The sequence below is a fragment of the Vicugna pacos genome, chromosome 11 (genome assembly GCF_048564905.1).
Source record: "Vicugna pacos chromosome 11, VicPac4, whole genome shotgun sequence".
In the NCBI taxonomy this organism is placed as follows: Eukaryota; Metazoa; Chordata; class Mammalia; order Artiodactyla; family Camelidae; genus Vicugna; species Vicugna pacos.
In genome coordinates this window covers 25,039,782-25,059,007 of record NC_132997.1, presented here as the reverse complement: position 1 = coordinate 25,059,007, position 19,226 = coordinate 25,039,782, and the positions used below count along the sequence as shown (strand labels likewise).

At 41.9% G+C, this 19,226-nt stretch overlaps 1 protein-coding gene across 3 annotated transcripts in view; it reads left to right on the top strand.

Annotated features, from left to right (window-relative positions):
• The window catches only part of MAP3K21 (mitogen-activated protein kinase kinase kinase 21), a 59,084-nt gene that overhangs the window by 28,714 nt on the left and 11,144 nt on the right, over window positions 1-19,226 (top strand). For 2 of the 3 annotated variants that reach the window (XM_072970949.1, XM_006212356.3), the window contains exons 5-6: window positions 9,393-9,633; window positions 16,182-16,304. In XM_072970949.1, coding sequence (XP_072827050.1) covers window positions 9,393-9,633; window positions 16,182-16,304 — 364 coding nt within the window. The remainder of the gene's footprint in view (window positions 1-9,392; window positions 9,634-16,181; window positions 16,305-19,226) is intronic. The other variant, XM_072970950.1, reaches the window with a different exon arrangement.

The following is a 19,226-nucleotide window of genomic DNA, read 5'->3' as shown; positions in this document are numbered from 1 at the left end:
TCAGGAGCTGCTTGTTGATGTGTGTACTGCCTTTTCTGCTGGGTAAGTTCAGGAGCTACACTGTTTCATTCTTGGTCATTTTCATCCACAGCATCAAACAAGGAACTTGGCACATGGTAGACAGTCAATAAGTACATTAAATAAACCTAAGTAAAGTGTCTTAACATGTTCCTGATAGGTATTTTAATGGATGAGAGATATTAGCAATTATTATTAATTCTATTTTCAAGTGAAATTTTTATATTTTATATATTACATTTTGTATTATTATTATATTTTAACACTTACTACTATTTTAACACTTACTAATATTTTTCAAGTGAAAAAGGAATTTAAAAGTGTATAAATGCCATGAATCCCATTTTAAATCTTAGGCTATAAAATAGGCATGTAACTCAGCTGTTTAACTTCTGGGTTATCTATTCTTGAGAAACTCCCATGCATATGCACCAAGGAAATTCAGGTTATTCACTTTAATGTTGTTAGTAACAGTGAAAAACTGAAAACAACCCCAATATCCATTAATAGGGGACTAGGTGCCCAAACTATTGTATATTCAGACAGTGGAAATCTGTACAATACTGAAAATGAATGAATTCTAGCTGTAAGTTTCAACATGAGTAAGTCTATATTATTGGGCAGAAAAAGCGGTTACAGAAGGGTAGTTACATTGTGTAGATTTATAAAAAAACTGAAAGTATAGACAGGAAAATGGATACAAACCAACTTAGGAACAGCAGATCTGGAGAGGGAGGGATAAGATCTGAAGCAGATGTGGTAAAAATTTAGCATTAAAAGAAAGTGCATGGGTGTTTGCTATTCTCTCTAATTATAGTATCTGTTAAATATTTCATAATTTTAAATAATTAAAAATGAAAGTTAGAAATGTGTGAGCTGCAAAGACTCTTTCTTTCTTCTCTTTTTCTTTCTTTCTCCTTTTTCTCTTCTCTTTCTTCCTTTCTCCTTTTTCTCTTCTCTTTCTTCCTTTCTTCTCTTTCTTTCCTCTTTCTTTCCTCTTTCTTTCTTCCTTTCTTTCTTTCTTCCTTTCTTTCTTCCTTTCTTTCTTCCTTTCTTTCTTTCTTTCTTTCTTCCTTTCTTTCTTTCTTTCTTTCTTTCTTTCTTTCTTTCTTTCTTTCTTTCTTTCTTTCTTCCTTTCTTTCTTTCTTTCTTTCTTCCTTTCTTTCTTTCTTTCTTTCTTCCTTTCTTTCTTTCTTTCTTTCTTTCTTCCTTCCTTCCTTCCTTCCTTCCTTCCTTCCTTCCTTCCTTCCTTTCTTCCTTTCTTTCTTCCTTTCTTTCCTGTCTCTTTTTTTGGTAAGTCTTTTTTTTTTCCAAATAGTAGATTTATAGGTAATTCACTCTCCTCCTTAGTATTTTGTGAGTTTAAAAATTCAAAACAGGCAAATGCAGCCCTTTGACCCTGCCATCATTAATAAGTACAGAGAACTCATATACTAAGGAATAGTAGTCCTGTTTGCTTTTGTTCAGATCATATCTGCAGCATCACATTTGATTGTATGCACCATGTTTTAAAGAGCTTCCCAAGGTGGGTGGCCAGGAGGGCAGGAGAGCAGCCTGGAAATCTGAGCGGACGGAGAAGAGAAATGGGCACAGAAGGGGTGGGGTGCAGGGGCTGTCCTCAGATGCTGGAAGAACTTTGGAGCAGACGGGGGAGGAAATAGGTTCCAGAGTTCAGAAGCAAGACCTCTCGGGTGAGTGCCCAGAGATGAGAATCTGGTCTTTTAGCACTTGGAGCCGGGCAGCGGTGCAGTAGGCTCCTGCCACAGCTGCTCTGCTTCCTTCCCCCGGGCATTCAGGCTGTCTCTATGGGATTCTGAAAACCTCTGATAGACTCCTCCACTTTTATATTGTCTTTTGTTTTGCTTATGGTTTCCTTTGCTGTGCAAAAGCTTGTAAGTTTAATTAGGTCCCATTTGTTTATTCTTGCTTTTATTTCTATTGCTTGGGTAGAAAAATGTCCTAAGAGAACATTTTTGAGATGTATGTCAGATAATGTTTTACCAATGTTTTCTTCTAGGAGGTTTATTGTATCTTGTCATGTTTAAGTCTTTGATCCATTTTGAGTTTATTTTTGTGTATGGTGTATGGAGTGTTCTAGCTTCATTGACTTACATGCTGCTGTCCAGTTTTCCCAACACCATTTGCTGGAGAGACTGTCTTTATTCCATTGTATATTCTTGCCTCCTTTGTCGAAGATTAATTGACCGAAAGTTTGTGGGTTCATTTCTGGGCTCTCTATTCCGTTCCAATGGTCCATAGGTCTGTTTTTGTACCAATACCATGCTGTTTTGATTACTGTATATTAAGTCTTTGGTGGAATGCCAACATCTCCAGCAGTCTACTGGAGTGGTGAGTGGTTCAAGGACTTGAGCTGGACATTCTGGTTGGACTTGGGGCTCTGCCATTTGCTGACGGAAGACTGACTTCCCAGTGCCTCCTCGTCATGAGGCGTCACAGAGACGCTGTCTCCCTCCCTCCAGGTGGTGCGAGGCTGACGTGAGTGAAGTGCCCCAAGTGCTCAGAGCATGAGTGCTGCTTAGAAAGTGCTAGTAAGTGTGACACGTTAGCCTCAGAACAACAAGGTGGTGGCTTTGATTGAAGACGGGGCTGGCTCTTGGCAGCCCCGCCACCCCATCCCCAGCCCGGGCGTTTGGGAAACGGGGCTCTGAGCAGTCATCCCAGAAGATGGCTGAGCGGATTACTTCCGAAATCCTGCAGTTCTTTGAAGAACTACTACCAGTGATATTATATTAATTTTTTTTATAAACCTTAAGACATTTTATTGACTTAAAATGACAGAGGAAAGAGTCTAATTTTCTTTTTTTTACATTTCCCTAAATTGTTTTCCAGAATTCTAAAATTAGATGTTTAAGAGCAAAAATTAAGGGGAAAAAAACAACCAATTTGGGAAACAGGAGAGGTCTTTGGGGAAAAATAAAAACTGAAATCACAGAACTTAAAATTTGGAGGTGATATTATTAATAACTAATTATTATTTTAAACTCTTATTTTTAATTATTGATAATTATTCATGAAACTACAGGATAGAGGCATATCCAATGAGTTAATTCTTGTTATATGTGATGTAAACATCAAAAGTCATGCTTTAAGAATGGACGTCTCTTTCTGCATTTTAGGATCTTATAAGGTAGTTTCTCTGTTCTTTGGATTTGTTTTTGAGATACCTGGTATGGTATCTTTTCTTTTTCTCTTTCTATGCTTTTTCTACAGTGCTGCTTGAAATACAGCATTTATGGTATCTTGTGAGCCTTTGATTTACGACTAAAGAATATATACTTTTTTTTTTTTTTTTGCTCAAAGTTTTCTAACTGCATATTTTCTGATGGAGTCAGAAGCACAGTATACGTGCTGTATCTCCCTTTCTTGTTCACTGATTACTTAAGGTAGGAGGCGTCAGACTTGGGATTAATGGTCAGTAACGTGGCCGTGCTCTGTGTTATTCAGGAAACTGTAGCCTCCATGGATACCGGTTCCTCCCCAAATTCCTGGTTTCTTATCTCTGTGTGTCTGTCTCGCTGCGTTGGGTGCGTGCACCTGTCTTTGAACCACTATATGAAGGCATGTCACTGTTAATGATTCACATCACTGCCAGGAATTTGGGTTTCCCATTACTAGAATGTCCTGTGCCAAGCAATTAAACAATTGTTCTGCTTAGTAATCTGAGCAACCCAAAGCATTTGTGTGTGTGTGTGTGCTTCATAATTTCAAAGTATTCAAAGGGATTCTAACACCCTAGACATTTTTTTTCTTCTACTCTTGAATGCTTTAAAATTCATTCAGAAGGAAGAATACTTCGGCTCTTTTCTCTTTGATCTTATTTTTTCCTCTTATGAAGTCTTAGGCAAGTGATTTTTTTTTTTAATTTCTGAAGTCACTACAAGGGGATTCGCAGTTTAGTTTGGGACCTGGAATTAAAAATGTGTTTCTTATTTGGTAACACAAAGAGCATAATTGAATTTGCAGCCCTTATCTCTTCCTCATGCCTTTTCATTTCACAATAAATAGCTAATTAGATTGTTATCAACACCACTGAAAACTAGTATCTTCACAAAAGGGCAGACAGTAATGATTAGAAATTAGAAGTTGACTGGAAATGATCCCCTATCCCCAAATATACTACAGTAAAGTCTCTAATTTGAACAACTGGTTGGAGAGAACCACCAGTTAAATAATGGCTTCCAGAATTTTTTTTTAAAGGTAACATTTTCTTCCCTTTTTTTTCAAGTAATAAATAGTACTCTATTTTTTGTTTGTTTGTTTTGCAGAGGGAGGTCATTCGGTTTACTTACTTATTTATTCAATGGAGGTACTGGGGATTGAACCCAGGACCTCATGCATGCTAGGTACATGCTCTACCACTGAGCTATATACCCTCCCACTCTCAGGTAATAAATGGTAATTTATACCTGGCACAATGTGATGAAGAAATAGTGGTCTCCTGTATAAAAACCAGCAGATACACGTTAACAAAAGTGATTTGACAATCAGTTGGTCTTAAGTAAATCATTTCTCCTGCAATTTTGTTTATGAAGTTTGTTTAGAAAAAATAAATCTAAGGACTGTTTCAGTGAATTCAGTCCACTTTGGTAGAATTACTGTCGTTCAGAATTTGTTGGATCTGAATAAATAATCCTTTCTTTAGGGCTCCCTTTCCTTTCTTAATATTATCATATTTATTTGTGGGACAATGGTCTTCTGTATTTATTTTCCTTTATGTTTATAATTAGACTGACAGATGACCTCCAATTACTCTTCATGCCCGTCTGTATAAAGTCCAAGGAATTAGCAGACTGAGTCAGCATCTCAGTCCTGTGGTTCAGCACTAGTTTCTTTCACGAGTCTCCACTTCACAGCGTTTCTCTGTGCATCAGTACTTCCGAGGTGGGCCAGTGTGAAATGTGGGCTGCTTATGTAAAGTGTGCACACTGCTCATAGCTCTCAAAGCTCACAGCCCAAAGCTCCACCTGAGAAGGTGGGGTTCCTCACAGAGTTTTGATGTTAGGTTATTTTAAGACAAAGCTTGTCTGGAGCAATGCGAAAAAAAGTTTGCAGATGCCTTACTTTCTATGTGAGTGCTTGATTTAGTAGCAGGGTAATCTGGAAGAGAAAATGGTTTAGCGTGAAAAGGAATATTTATGTCCCTGATAAAGAACACTTTATAGAGATGGAATAAGAATGGGGATGTGATTTACAAACTGTAGAGTTCTCAGTTTTGCTACTGAATAATTTTTTCTGATAGGAATGAGTATTTTTTAATAGTTGCTATTTATATGCTTTATGTTTTTTATTGAAGTGTAGTCAGTTCACAATGTTGTGTTAATTTCTGGTGTATAGCATTGTGATTCAGTTGTACATATATATATATATATATATTCCTTTTCATATTCTTTTTCATTATAGACCATTAGAAGATATTAAATATGGTTCCCTGTGCTATACAGTAGGTCCTTGCTGTTTATCTGTTTTATGTATAGTAGTTAGTATAGGAGTATACTTTTTTTGCACTTTTTTTAATTGAGTAATAGTCATTTTACAATGTTAATTCAAATTCTAGTGTAGAGCACAATTTTTCAGTTATACATGAACATATATATATTCATTGTCACATATTTTTTGCTATGAGCTATCACAAGATCTTATATATATTTCCCTGTGCCATACAGTATAATCTTATTTATCTATTCTACATTTTAAAATCCCTGTCTGTCCCTTCCCACCCCCTTGGCAACCACAAGTTTGTATTCTATGTCTATGAGTCTGTTTCTGTTTTGTATTTATGTTTTGTTTTGTTTTGTTTTTAGATTCCTCATATGAGCAATCTCATATGGTATTTTTCTCTTTCTGGCTTACTTTGCCTAGAATGACATTCTCCAGGAACATCCATGTTGCTGCAAATGGCGTTATGTTGTCGGGTTTTGTGGCTGAATAGTATTCCACCATATAAATATACCACTTCTTCTTTATCCAGTCATCTGCTGATGGACATTTAGGCTGTTTCCATGTCTTGGCTATTGTAAATAGTGCTGCTATGAACATTTTGCAGGTGTCATTTTGAAGTAGGGTTCCTTCTGGATATATGCCCAGGAGTGGGATTCCTGGGTCATATGGTAAGTCTGTTCCTAGTCTTTTGAGGAATCTCCATACCGTTTTCACAGTGGCTTTCCTTGCTTCCCTCCACTCTTTATGATTTAGATGTCTTCTTTTATTCTTTTTGTAATTCATGGCAGTTATCTCCTTTCCAGTTATGAGTTTCTCATTTTTGTAGCATCCTGCTTCTTTTCTATTTAGAGTAGACCTGTGACTATTTCTTTTAGCATGGGTTTAGTGTTGCTAAACTCTTTTAGTTTTTGCTTGTCTGTGAAGTTCTTTATCTCTTCTTCTATTATAAAAGACAGCCTTGCTGGATAGCGTACCCTAGGCTGCATCTTATTTTCATTCAGGACTTTGAATATACCTTGCCACTCCCTTCTGGCCTGTAGTGTTTGTGTAGAGAAATCAGCCGAGAGCCTTATGGGGGTTCCCTTGTAACTCACTCTTTGTTTTTCTCTTGCTGCCTTTAGGATCATTTCTTTATCCTTGACTCTGGCCATCTTGATTGTGATATGTCTTGGTGTGGGTCTGTTTGGGTTCTTCCTGTACTTGGATATCTGATTCCTTTAGGTTTGGGAAGTTTTCAGTCATGATTTCTTCAAATACCTTTGCAGTCCCCCTTGTTCTTTCTTCCCCTTCTGGAACCCCTATTATGTGTAGATTGGCACACTTTATATTATCCCATAGGTCCCTTATATTGTATTCATTGTTTTTTATTTGTTTTTCTCTCAGCTGTTCTGATTGGGTGCTTTCTGTTGTCCTGTCTTCTAGGTCACTTTTTCTTTTCTCTGCATTATCTAGCCTGCTTTGCACAGCCTTTAGGTCAGCTCTCATCTCAGCAAATGAGTTTACTAATTCTACTTGGTTCCTCTTTATAGCGTCTATTTCATTTTTGACATATTTTATGTATCTAAACACTATTTCTTTCAGTTCCTTCAGTACTTTGATCACTCCTTTTTGAAATCTTGATCTAGCAGGCCATCAATGCCTATTTCCTTGATCGTGCTTTCAGGGGATTTCTCTTCATCTTTTAATTGGGAGTGGTTCCTCTGCTTCTTCATATTGCTCATATCTCTCTGGCACTGTGGCTTAAGGAGGATCAGTTATCTAGTTGTCCTGGAGACGGTGTGCTCTTAATGATTTTGTCGAGAGGTCTTTCTGTCTTCGTCCTGTTTTGGAAGCTCAGCTTGCTGTTTCCAGAGGCCCCCTGTTGGCACCCTCCCAGTCTATGCTGCTCCCAGTGGCTGTTGGCTAGCAGCTCACGCCCCCCTCCCAGCACTGGGTCAGATGCTGAGCTCTTACCCAGTGGGCGGGCGGGTCACTCCCCGTCCTGATGCTGCAGTCAGATGCTGCGCTCAGTTAAGGCAGGTGGGCGGATGGTGCACCCTCCCAGCACTGTGGTCATGAGCTGTGTTCCTGCCAGGAAGGCGAGTGGCCACCTGCCCTTTCCTGGCGCCAGTCACTCTGCTGCTCTGTGCAGCTGCCGCTCCGCCTTGGGTCGGCGCTCCGAAGGCGGGCTCGGGGAAGACCGTGGAACAGCCCCGCCCCTACTCCATGCCAAATCTCAGCTCTTTGTGTTGGCAGCACGAGTTCTCTGAGGTGCCAGGGCAGAAAGATCCTACCTGCCTCAGGCTGTAAACGAGTCTCAGTCCTGCCCAGGAGGTTGTGGAGCCCCCCGGGTGCGGATTCAGGGCTCGGCCCCGCCCCTGCCCGGGCGCTGCGCACAGGAGGAGGTGGCAGCTGTGGCTGCGCCCTGCCTCTCTTCTTGCAAGAAGTGCCAGTAATGGCGGTGCGGGTCTGAGGAGACAAAGGCTACGGCGCCCCTCCCCCCAGGGCACACCAGCGTGTTGCTTTGCTTTTTTCACAATTTATGGGGGACCGAGGTTGTTCTGCTCTGTATCCCCTCCCAGCCATGGCGCGCAGCCCCCTGCAGTCCCCCCAGGGCCGCCTCAGTGCAGCCACCCCAGTCCTCCGCCCGGCTCGGGTGGCCTGTCCAGGCCCCAGCTACCGGCTCGCGTCTTGGGCTGGGTGTCGCGGGGACCCTTTGTGCCCGATTAACTCAGTTCTGTTGGTCAAGGGGTGCTCAGGGCAGATCTGAGCCTCGAAGGCTCCCCCCTCCATACCGCTGGCCTCTCAGTTGGAGAAGGGGGACCCAGCGAATGAGCGCCAGTCCTCCTTTGCCGCTCCCTCCCCACGGGATCGGTCCTGCACTGTTTTGCTTTTTCTTCTTTCTTTTTTCCTTTTCTCCTACTGAATTTTTGGCATCTTTGTCTTTCAAAGAGGGCAATGTTCTGTTAGAGTTCGGCAGGTGCTCTGGTTGGCTGAGTAGGTCCGTAGATGTGAGTTTTGGTGTATTTGTGGGAGAGGGTAAGCTACGTGCGTCCTTCTACTCTGCCGTCTTGCTTCTCCCTCCAAGTGTATTTTTTAGTTCATAGATTTTCTCTTCCTCAGAAGTTCAAAACCAAGAGAAAGTTACATTTTAATCAGTAAGTGTCATGACCAAGGGACTTTTATTAGTTAATTCGTGGTATCTGTGTATAACGTGACAGTTTCCATCCATCCACAGGATCCTGAAAAGTTCTTGGTGTACTGAATCTGTTTTCTGTTGGCTTATAATTTTAGAGATGTCACATTTCCATGACGCATTTGCTGTGTTTTTCCTCTTAATCTCTCCACCAAGATGTTTTAATTCTTTAAGCAAGTTCTTAAATATCCTAAGGAAGCCCAAAGTGGAGAAGTCTGAACTTTAGAATTTCCTTTTAATTCATCAAATTTTTTTAACCTTTTGGCTTCTTTTTTTTTCTTTTTCTTTTTTTTTTTTTTTGAAGAGTGATTTATTTATTTATTGGGTTTTGTGGGGGGAGATAATTAGGTTTATTTATTTCTTTATTATTAGAGGAGGTACTGGGGATTTGAACCCAGGACCTCTTGCTTGCCAAGCTTGTGCTCTACCACTGAGCTATACCCTCCCTGCTCTTTCAGCTTTATTTTTAAATGGGTCATTCACATCTGTACTTGGTTGCTGGGCATTGATGCACACTTGTTGTGTCAGGTGATTATAGAGACTGGAGAGGGAGAGAGCAATTTCAGTGAGGCAGGTAAAAACGTGCAATGCCCCTTTTCGGTCCTAAAACTAGAAGAGCCGGACGGAGCCGGGCGTGGGTCTGAGTTGCAGACGTGCCGCACGACCAGCCTCATCTGTCTTGGAGACTGGGTGCAGAGACACGTGGCAGCGCAGGGTCACGCTGGGGCCTCTGTGGCAGGAGCTGCGGTCCCGGGAGGAGGAGCTGACGCGCGCCGCGCTGCAGCAGAAGTCACAGGAGGAGCAGCTCAAGCGGCGGGAGCAGCAGCTGGCCGAGCGCGAGATCCACGTGCTGGAGCGCGAGCTGAACATCCTGATCTTCCAGCTGAACCAGGAGAAGCCCAAGGTCAAGAAGAGGAAGGGCAAGTTCAAGAGGAGTCGCCTCAAGCTCAAGGACGGACGTCGGATCAGCTTACCCTCAGGTACGAGTCTGTTCTCTTGTCCTCTGGGGTTTGTGCAGTTGTCCCTTCAGTCCGCTGCTCCGTGGCATCAGAACTGGGGGAGGGGGATTTGAAAGCGTCAAGTGAATGTCTTCATCGCCTGCTTCAGCCCGTGGTCTTCACGGGAGGACCTCGTGAGCTGTCACATGTGAAACAGCCCAGGGGGTGCATCGTAGGGCAGCTCTCAGCATTCTCTCCTGTCAATGCGGTAATTGATTTGCTCCTTTTGCAGTCAAAGCAGAATTCCCTTTTAGCTAATTGCACTGAGCCTTTTTAGCTGCCAAGGCGTTGTGAAAGTCCAGAACAACGGAACCGTCGCTGTTCCGTCACTGTGTTGATCTTTCCCACGGGATGCTCTGCAGTCACCTGGGGCCCTGAGATTGCCGTTTGTACCTGCCACAGAGTGTATCCAGGACTAAAGTTATGTACCTGCTTTCAGCTGAGGGTCTAGACTCCTCCAGGTATAAAAGCTAACCAGTAATTCTGGGGAAGCTTTTAAAAATATCTTTAAGCAGGGGAGAGTACAACTCAGTGGTAGAGCACATACTTAGCATGCACAAGGTCCTGCGTTCAATCCCCAGTACCTCCTCTATAAATAAAGAAAATAAACCTGATTACCTCACTCCCCCCCCCACACACACAGATAAATAAATAAAAATAAAAATATCTTTAGGATATTGTGCCAATAGCATAAAAGGGTTATATAATATGTTAGGAGAAACAAAACATAATAGAAAATAGCCAGCGTGTCAGTTCATGAAATTAACTTCTTTAATGTTACAGTTTATACTTTGCTTAAGAGAAAGCCAACCCTCCACCCCCACCCCAACACACACACACTTTCTGCAGTTCTTCCTAACAGCGGGAAGAAGGAGACAGAGCAGGAGCACTTGTATAGAATGTGCAGTAAATATCTGTATACCTGCGTCTGCCTGTCTTTGTCCCTCTATACGTGTATCTCTTCGTGGGTTTTAGTGTCTTTCTGAAATGTTTGTTAATGGTGTGGAAATTCGATTTACATAACAATAACGACAGTTTTGTTTTACATAAAGTATGTATAAACTGCCCTCTAAAAACGTTTACTACAAAATCCTGGAAGCCTTGCAGCATCCTGTGACTTTTTACGTTATTTGCAGAAGTCCTCAGTTGATCAGAAAATTGCTGATGTGGGGTAACCAGGAGTACACAGTACACGTCAGTTATTATTTGGTTTGGTGAGGTCAAAACAGGCTGTGAGTCTTTATTCATTTTACCTTCGACCTCTCTGGGAACAAAAAAAGTCCTTTTCCAGATTCTCTTGTAATGCCGAAGTGTAGCTTGAAGGACCACTTGCTGGGCTGTCAGATATCACTTAAAATCTTCTGATTTGTGATGAGGCTTCCACTTTAAAGTATAGACGATAGAACTGTCTCAGGATCCCTGAGGGTCTTCTTTTCACACGGTACTTGGCTAACACCCTGCATCTACTCAGCGCAAACTGAATTTATCTGACTCTTTTTGCTACATTTGTATCATTCCTGGATTGTGCTATTTGGCTTTTCTCTTTCAGAGAACAGAGGGGACGTTTTTGTTACACACATATTTACCTTGTGCCATTTAATAAAAGATTCTAATTAAAACTTAACCAAAACCATCTACCACAGTAATCCTTAGCCATTTTGAAGGAATGGAAAAGCAGCTTGTGTAATTTAGTGTGGCAGTTCCCCCTTCTGCCCACAAGATGGTGCTGCATCATGTGACTCTGGTTCCACCCTGGAAATGCTTTTTCTTACTAGACTTCCCCAGCTCTCCATCCTCCCCAACACACAATTTACTTGCACAATATCCCAAAGTAGGACACACATCCAAAAATCTAAAGAAAAGAACGATAACCATAAAAGTAATTGTTTTTCTCCTTAAGGAATTTTGCTCAGAAGAGAAAGCAGCTACTGTTCCAGATAGAAAATTCTTTGAGTTGCCATTTTTGTGTACTATTTAATAGTACATTATCAAGGAAGAAGTATCTGCTAGGTAATAGATTGAAGGATGGTGATACTTTCCTTCCAGCATACCATGTTATGGTATGAACCCTTTTGAAGGACTTTTTTCCTATGTGTAACTAGCTGAAAGAATTTCTCGGGAACGTATTTGAGACTCCTACAAACTGGCCCTTAATCTTTACGCCTGTAGATCTTTCAAAAATGTGTAATTAAGTGTGAATGGTTACCTAGGTATTGTAATTTTGTCCTGCAGAACCATCGACGGTAGCTTCTAATCTTACAGCTATTTACAGCTCTGGTGACTTAATGCTAGAAAACTCAAATGTAATTATTCCTGTTGGCAGTCTTTCATGCATAGCCACCAAATAAGGAAGATACATGCTCATAAGATGAGACAGCATAATCTAAGAGTCTGTAAATTACACTTCGTGCATTCTTGGAATTTTTGAGGGGGGGGGTTTGTAAAAAGAAAAAGAATTACCGTGATAGATATTTTTACATCGTGACGACTTACATCACTCCCTCTGTATTATGTTTATTTTGAACCACAGTGTGTTTTTAGAACACCTAAGGCAGGATAAAGAGGTTTTCAAGCTTTTGGAAACGTGAATATTGCCAGTGAAAATACAAGTGCAGGTTTTTCTCAGAAGCCTGTGGATCACGTTATAACCTGTGTTGGGCAGGCACCCTGAGAACACGTCTGGCAAGGAGCCCAGAGAAAAGCTGGACATGGGTCAGGGCCGCAGACCAGCTGAGACTCAGTGTTCCCAAATGTGTGGCTGGGACGGAACAACCTTTGCCTGCTTCACAGGGACGAGGTTGATGATAAAGAAGATTGTATTCATGTTCAGCGCACAAAGGGTGTCTCTTCTCCACCCCGCCCCCAAGGGAAAGTGTTTAGCCTTTGTCAGAAGACCAGAAGCACTCTGAATCTTAGGTGTGTTGACATCCAGCCTGTGTCTCTGGGACTGGCCCTCGGCCTTGCAGACCTCCCGTGCTGGTTCCCTGAGGGCCAGGCCTCTCTTCCCCTGTGGTTTGTTCCTTGTGATTTCCCCATCAGATGCCATGACCACGCTCTGAGTTCCTGTTCTGAGCTCTCCTGCCTTCTGCTCTGGGCTGGAGGCTCCTCTTGCTGTAAAAGCTCTCGAAGGATGTACTTCCGTTGGGTTAGGACAGATCACAGGACTAGCTGAACCTTGGCAAAGCCCCTCAGTCTAAATGTTTTTTTTTCCCCTGCCTCCTCCCACTTCCCCCAGTTCAGTGAGTCATCTGTCCTGATGCTCTGTCTCCTTACATCCGTTCTTCCGTTCACCCAAACTGCTCTGCCTGGTCCAATCTTTCATGATTACTTATACGGTAGAAGGAGGAGTCTCCCAACTGGTACTTCATTTCCATTTGCTTTGTCTTCCAAACCATCCTCTTCCCTGCTGTCTGTTTCTCAGCAATCAACTTTAAACACCAGTTCAATCAACCTGTGGCAGAATCTTGCACGCTTTTCTCATTCAACGAACCCTTGAGGACCTATCGTGTCCCAAGAACCAAGGGTTATAAAATAAACATGATCTCTGCCCTCATGTCACTTGTCATCCAAAACAGAAAACAGCCATTCAGCCAGATTACTAAGCACTGTTCATGTGCAAGGCACCGAGCCAGTTTGGAGGGGACGCAGCACTGATGGTGACTGGCAGCCCCTCCCATACAGGGCTGACGTTGTATGGTTGTGGAAGGGGGCCCGGAAGTTAAGAATCAAACAGATACTAATTTTTTTGCTGTAATTATTAACAATTGTAAAGGAAAAGTCATATGACAGTGATTAGCAGAGAGATGCCACCTGGTCTAAGAAGAGCATAGGCAGCTTCTTCAGGAAGTAATATTTAAATTGCAACTTGAAAGAGGAATTTACCAAATACAAGGGGGAGGAAAAGCAGGCAGGGAGCACATGAGAAGAAAGCTTGGTTTCTTCCAGGAGTTGAAAAAAGGCCAGTAGGGGAGGGTGTAGCTCAGTGGTAGAGCGCATGCTTAGCGTGCATGAGGTCCTGGGTTCACTCCCCAGAACCTCCATTAAAAATAAACAAACAAACAAACCTAATTACCCCCCCAAATACAAATAAATAAAATAAAAATGCATTTTAAAAAAAGGAAAAAGGCCAGTGTGGCTTGACTATACCCCCGGGCCAGATCCAGCCTCCTGCCTGTTTTGGGTAGCCACCAAGCTAAGATCGATTTGTATATGTTTAAATACATGAAAAGAAGATTTCCTGACACATGGATGTTGCATGAAATGTAAAGGGCAGCATCCATAATAAGAGTTGTGTCGGAACACACTCCCTTCTGCGTTTCTATCAAGGCTTTCTCACTCCATCAGCAGATCGGAGTTCTGGTGGCAGAGACCAGATGGCCCACAGAACCTAGAATGTTTGCTGTGTGGTACTTCTTGGGGAGAAGTTTGCTGACCACTGGTCTAGACCACGGCGAGTGATGGGGGGCGGGGGGCAGGGCAAAAGGAGGCTGGAGTGGCACAGAGCCGGGACTCAGATTTGCGGGGGGTGACGGAGCGGGTTATGATTTTGACCTGTAATTACACATTATGAGAAGCCTTTGAAGGACTTTTAGCAGGGGAATGACAATCAGGCATGCATTTTTTAAAATGCATCTGGCTGCTGTGAGACAGACCTCTGCTGTGAGATAGATCTCAAACAGAGATAGCTGCACTGAACAAGGGCTTGTAGCAGCCTCTGCATGAACGGATGGTGGCAGTGCAGATGGAGAGAACACAAAGTATCAGCCGTGTGTGTTGAGCACTTATCACGTCCTGGGCCCTGTACTAAGTGTTTTCTGCGCTTCTTTTTATGTAATTTTTCCTAGCTGTCCTGTGAAGTAGGAATAACAAATTTTTTTTCCATTTTTGTAAATGAAGATGCTGTGAGTTAAAGAAATGAAGTTACTTTCCCAAAATTCATATGGCAAGTAAGTGGTAAACTGGAATTCAAATCTGGAGTGTGCTAACTCCAGAACCTAGAATATAAATTTCTCACCTATAATTCTAAGAAAAATATGTAACAGGAATTACAAGATACTTTGTGTTTGATTGGAATTGGGGCAGGCAGCCAGGGAAAAGACAATACGAAGAAAACTTTTCAGTTTTCCAGCATGAGTAATTGGATAGCTGTCTTGCCTACCAAATTCCAGCTCCTCATTTCAAATAGCAGGTGGTTCTTTAAAGTTCTTTAAAGTGTAATTTTCCAAAAGGTAAATTATAGCTCTCTTGCAAAAGTGAAAGGAGCATGTGTCAAAGATTTTATTCAACTTATTAATTAACGAGGGAACCAGTTAAAGTTGGTTCACGTTGAGAATTTGAGGAGCTAAGTATTTATGGGCAATTTAATCATGGAATGTTGGGATTAGATTTCTAGGTTAAATACAAACCTGGTTAGTGACCAAGTGTGGCAATAAACGTAACCTTTGGGATTTTCTTTTATGCCAGACAGAAATTATTTGCATCACCACCAGACAAAATCTGTAAGTTAACCTCTGCCCCCACTGAGTTGTAAAAATAGCCCAGACAATAGAAAATCAATCAGAGGTTAAGCTTAGCACGGCACTGAAAAAACACCCAGTAATTTCTTTCACCTGCATCTTAAGTTTTTGATAATTTTTCTGACAGTTTACAGAGTTTTCCTAGACCCTCTCCTCTTCCCTCTGGAAATACTACTTTTCTTCCATAGTTCTTGGCATCTCTCTGGCATCACAGCTACCCGGTGTTACAGTTAGGTGATAGTAACCATCATTTGTAGGTACCTTGACCACAAAATGCTTTTAACTGTAGGTAGGGGGCAGTTTCCCTTGACCCTGGCTGGGTCTGAAAATTAAACTGACAAAAGACAGATCAGCCGGGGAAAAGCATAAAAATGTATTTAATGCAAGTTTGTGTGACACGGGAGCCTGCAAAGTAAATGAAGACCCAAAGAAACAGACCTGAGCATTTCCATGCTGGGTTGACGTGGAGGTGGACAGTCGTGTAGAAATGTGACAGGTTAAGGAGGAGATGTCGGGGCGGGTGGCGTGTCCTGAGCCCCACGTAACGTACATTTTCTGTTTTAATCACCATAGCGATGCTGGGAGGGGTCTGTTGTTCTGTACAACAGCCACAAAGACCTGCTTAGACAGGCTTCTGACTGGTTAGAGGTCCCTAGTTTGTTAGTGACAGACCCAGGACTCACGTCACCCAGGGTGTCCCCCATTTCAGTTTTGTTTTCAACTCTGTGGGACTGAATGAGGGGAACCCTTTCTTCCCAGCAGACTGTGAGCTTTCCTGGCGCTCGGCAATATTTCATTTCCTTGTGAGTGTGTGTCTCACTGTGCCCAACACAGCGTGACCCTGAGCCATTATTTCAGGGCTTAAACCCCGAAGGGAAGACAAGTAAGACTCTGGCCTCTTCATTCTGACTGCCTGGCAGTCTCTGCTTTTCCTGCCTCGTGCGGAAGACCTGGCTGGGAAAATAAACTAAACCCTTGGGATCTCAGTTCTCATTGTTTTCCTGCATCCAACAGATTTCCAGCACAAAATAACGGTGCAGGCCTCCCCGACCTTGGACAAACGGAGGAGCCTGAACAGCGGTAGCTCCAGCCCGCCCAGCAGCCCCACCGTGATTCCCCGACTCCGGGCCATACAGCGTAAGCCTTCTCCCCATGTAGGGACGCCACGCGCCTGTCACCAGTGACTTGGGGTCTACTTAAGGAGACTTTTAAAAAAATGTTTATTAAAGTGTAGTTGATGTATAACGTTAGTTTCAGGTGTACAGCAAAGTGATTCCGTTCAGTTATATATATACATACATATATATTGTTTTTATGGCTGGTTCTAAGCATGGGATATTTACTACATGTTGTAACTATTTGGAAAAAAAAAATTTGGTCTTACGTTCCTTGGTCTCATCTTCTTGTTTTCACAATAACTGATTTTTAGGTTCTGTGCAATGGGTGATGTAAGCAGGCCACAGAGCAGAAAGGGAAATACCTTTTTATTTTTTCAATTAAAGTACAGTCAGTTACAGTGTGTCCATTTCTGGCGTGCAGCACAATGTCCCAGTCATGCATATACATACATGTATTTGTTTTCATATTCTTTTTCAGTAAAGGTTATTACAAGGTATTGAATATAGTTCCTTCCCTGTGTTACATAGAAGAAATTTCATGGTTTTTTAAAATCTATTTTTATATATAGTGGGTAACATTTGCAAATCTCAAACTCCCAAAATTATCCCTTCCTACCCCCTTGCCCCTGGTAACCATAAGATTGTTTACTACGTCTGCGAGTCTGTTTTTGTTTTGTAGATGAGTTCATTAGTGTCCTCTTTTTCCCTTTTCCCCCCCCTTTTTTTTTTTAGATTCCACATATGAGTGATATCACATGGTATTTTTCTTTCTCTTTCTGGCTTCCTTCATCTAGAATGATGATCTCTAGGTCCATCCATGTTGCTGCAAATAGCATTAATTTAGTCCTTTTTATGGCTGAGTAGTATTTCATTATTTAAATATACCACAACTTCTTGTATACAGTGCTTTTGTGTACACTGGGGTGCATGTATCTTTTCGAATTAGAGTTCCCTCCAGATATATGCCCAAGAGTGGGATTGCTGGATCATATGGTGAGTCTATTTTCAGTCTTTCGAGGAATCTCCATACTGTTTTCCATAATGGCTGTACCAAACTACATTCTCACCAGCAGTGTAGGAGTGTTCCTTTTTCTCCACAGCCTCTCCAGCATTTATCATTTGTGAACTTTTGAATGATGGCCATTCTGAATGGTGTGAGGTGATAGCTCATTGTAGTTTTTATTTGTATTTCTCTGATAATTAGTGAGAAGGGGAAATAATATCTTGAGGCATTTGGTTAATAAACACTTGAGTGCAAAATGTGCATAACCTAATTATATCAGTTGCATATTTATGGATATTTTGAAAAATGGAATCAGGAATTCAGGGTTTCTTCCATTAGTTTCATTGTTTGGTAAAGAAAAAAAAATAGTTTGCTTTTAGAGATTTGGCTTTAATTGGCTCTGGATTGACCAACCTAATACAGACGGCCTCCGGCTCAGGGATGGTTCAACTCAGGGCTTTTTGACTTTATGATGGTGCAAAAGTGATACACACACATTCAGTAGAAACTGCACTTCGAATTTTGAATTTTGATCTTTTCCCGGGCAAGTGACACGCAGTCTCATGTCTCATGATGCTGGGCGGTGAGCCTCAGCTCCCGGTCAGCCCCGCTGTCTCGGGGGAAGCAACCAGTACACTTACCACCATTCTGGACCTGGACAAACATTCTGTTTTTCACTTTCGTTACGGTATTCAGTAAATTACATGAGATATTCAAGTTTATTTTAAAACAGGCTTTGCATTATTTGATTTTGTCCAACTGTAGACTAATGTAAGTGTTCTAAGCATGTTTAGGGCAGGCAAGACTAAGCTTGCCTTAGTTGTTCAATAGGTCGATGTATTACATACATTCCCAACTTATGATATTTTCAACTTACGAGGGGTCATTGGGCCGTAACCCCGCTGTAAGTTGAGGAAGATCTGTACTTCAAAATACCACATAGTGTTTCGGTTTTAGAAAGAGTCTTCAGCCACGTGGAGAAAAACCCGTATGCTACTTCATCTGACATCCTCACACTGTGAGAGTTTCAGTTAGACCCTGAATCAGAGTGTGGGGGAATGAGACGAAACTTGATTTTGTTCAAAGGTGAATCCATATGAACCCCAAAAGTAGTCTCAGCGAAAGGGGAATGTGTTTAATGTGTATGTATGTGGGTAACCTGACGGTCAGTGGAAGTTGCCATATTAAATAACATGCATCCTCTCTTTTCTTCACCAGACTTACCTCTCTGCACTTACTATCTTTATTTGGAGGGGAAAAGTCCAAGAGAATGTTTTCTGTAATCAAGCCTGCAATCAGTTTCTTTTTTATTTTCTTTTGCTAATGAAAACCTTGGCACCAGAAGAAAAAAAAAATTTTTAAAGCTCCCAGGATACCAGTCTCTTTCTCATTCATCTAAATAAGTGTATAATCCTAGAACACAAAGTGTGACCGTTTTATGATACCTCATTTGTCTTTCCGAGAATGCCTTTTTCGTAAAGCCGTGCTTGGCACTTTGCCTTTGCCCAGAAGGAGTAAGGGCTTAATTAAAGGTATAGAGAAGAGAATGAAGGCTTGTCTCACAGCTCTGGTCAAGGGGCCAGGCAGAGAGAAGGCATGACACCTCTGGTCTTGCCCAGGCTGTTTCTCTGCCTCTTCCCTCTTGTCTTTACATTGTTTTTTTGTTTTTGTTTTTGTTTTTTGGTATGTTAAGACTTTATTTTTTTAGAGCAGTTCCTAGGCTGATATCAAAATTGGAAGGAAGGTACAGAGATTTTCTCATATATCCCCTCCCACGCATACACGACCTCCCCCGCTGTCAACAACCAGCATCACGGTGGGATATTTGTTACAATTCGTTATAATATGATACAGTGAGACATCACCATTATCACCCAAGATCCGTTGTTCACCCTGGGCTTCTCTCTTGGTGTTGTATGTTGTGGGCGTGGACAGTTG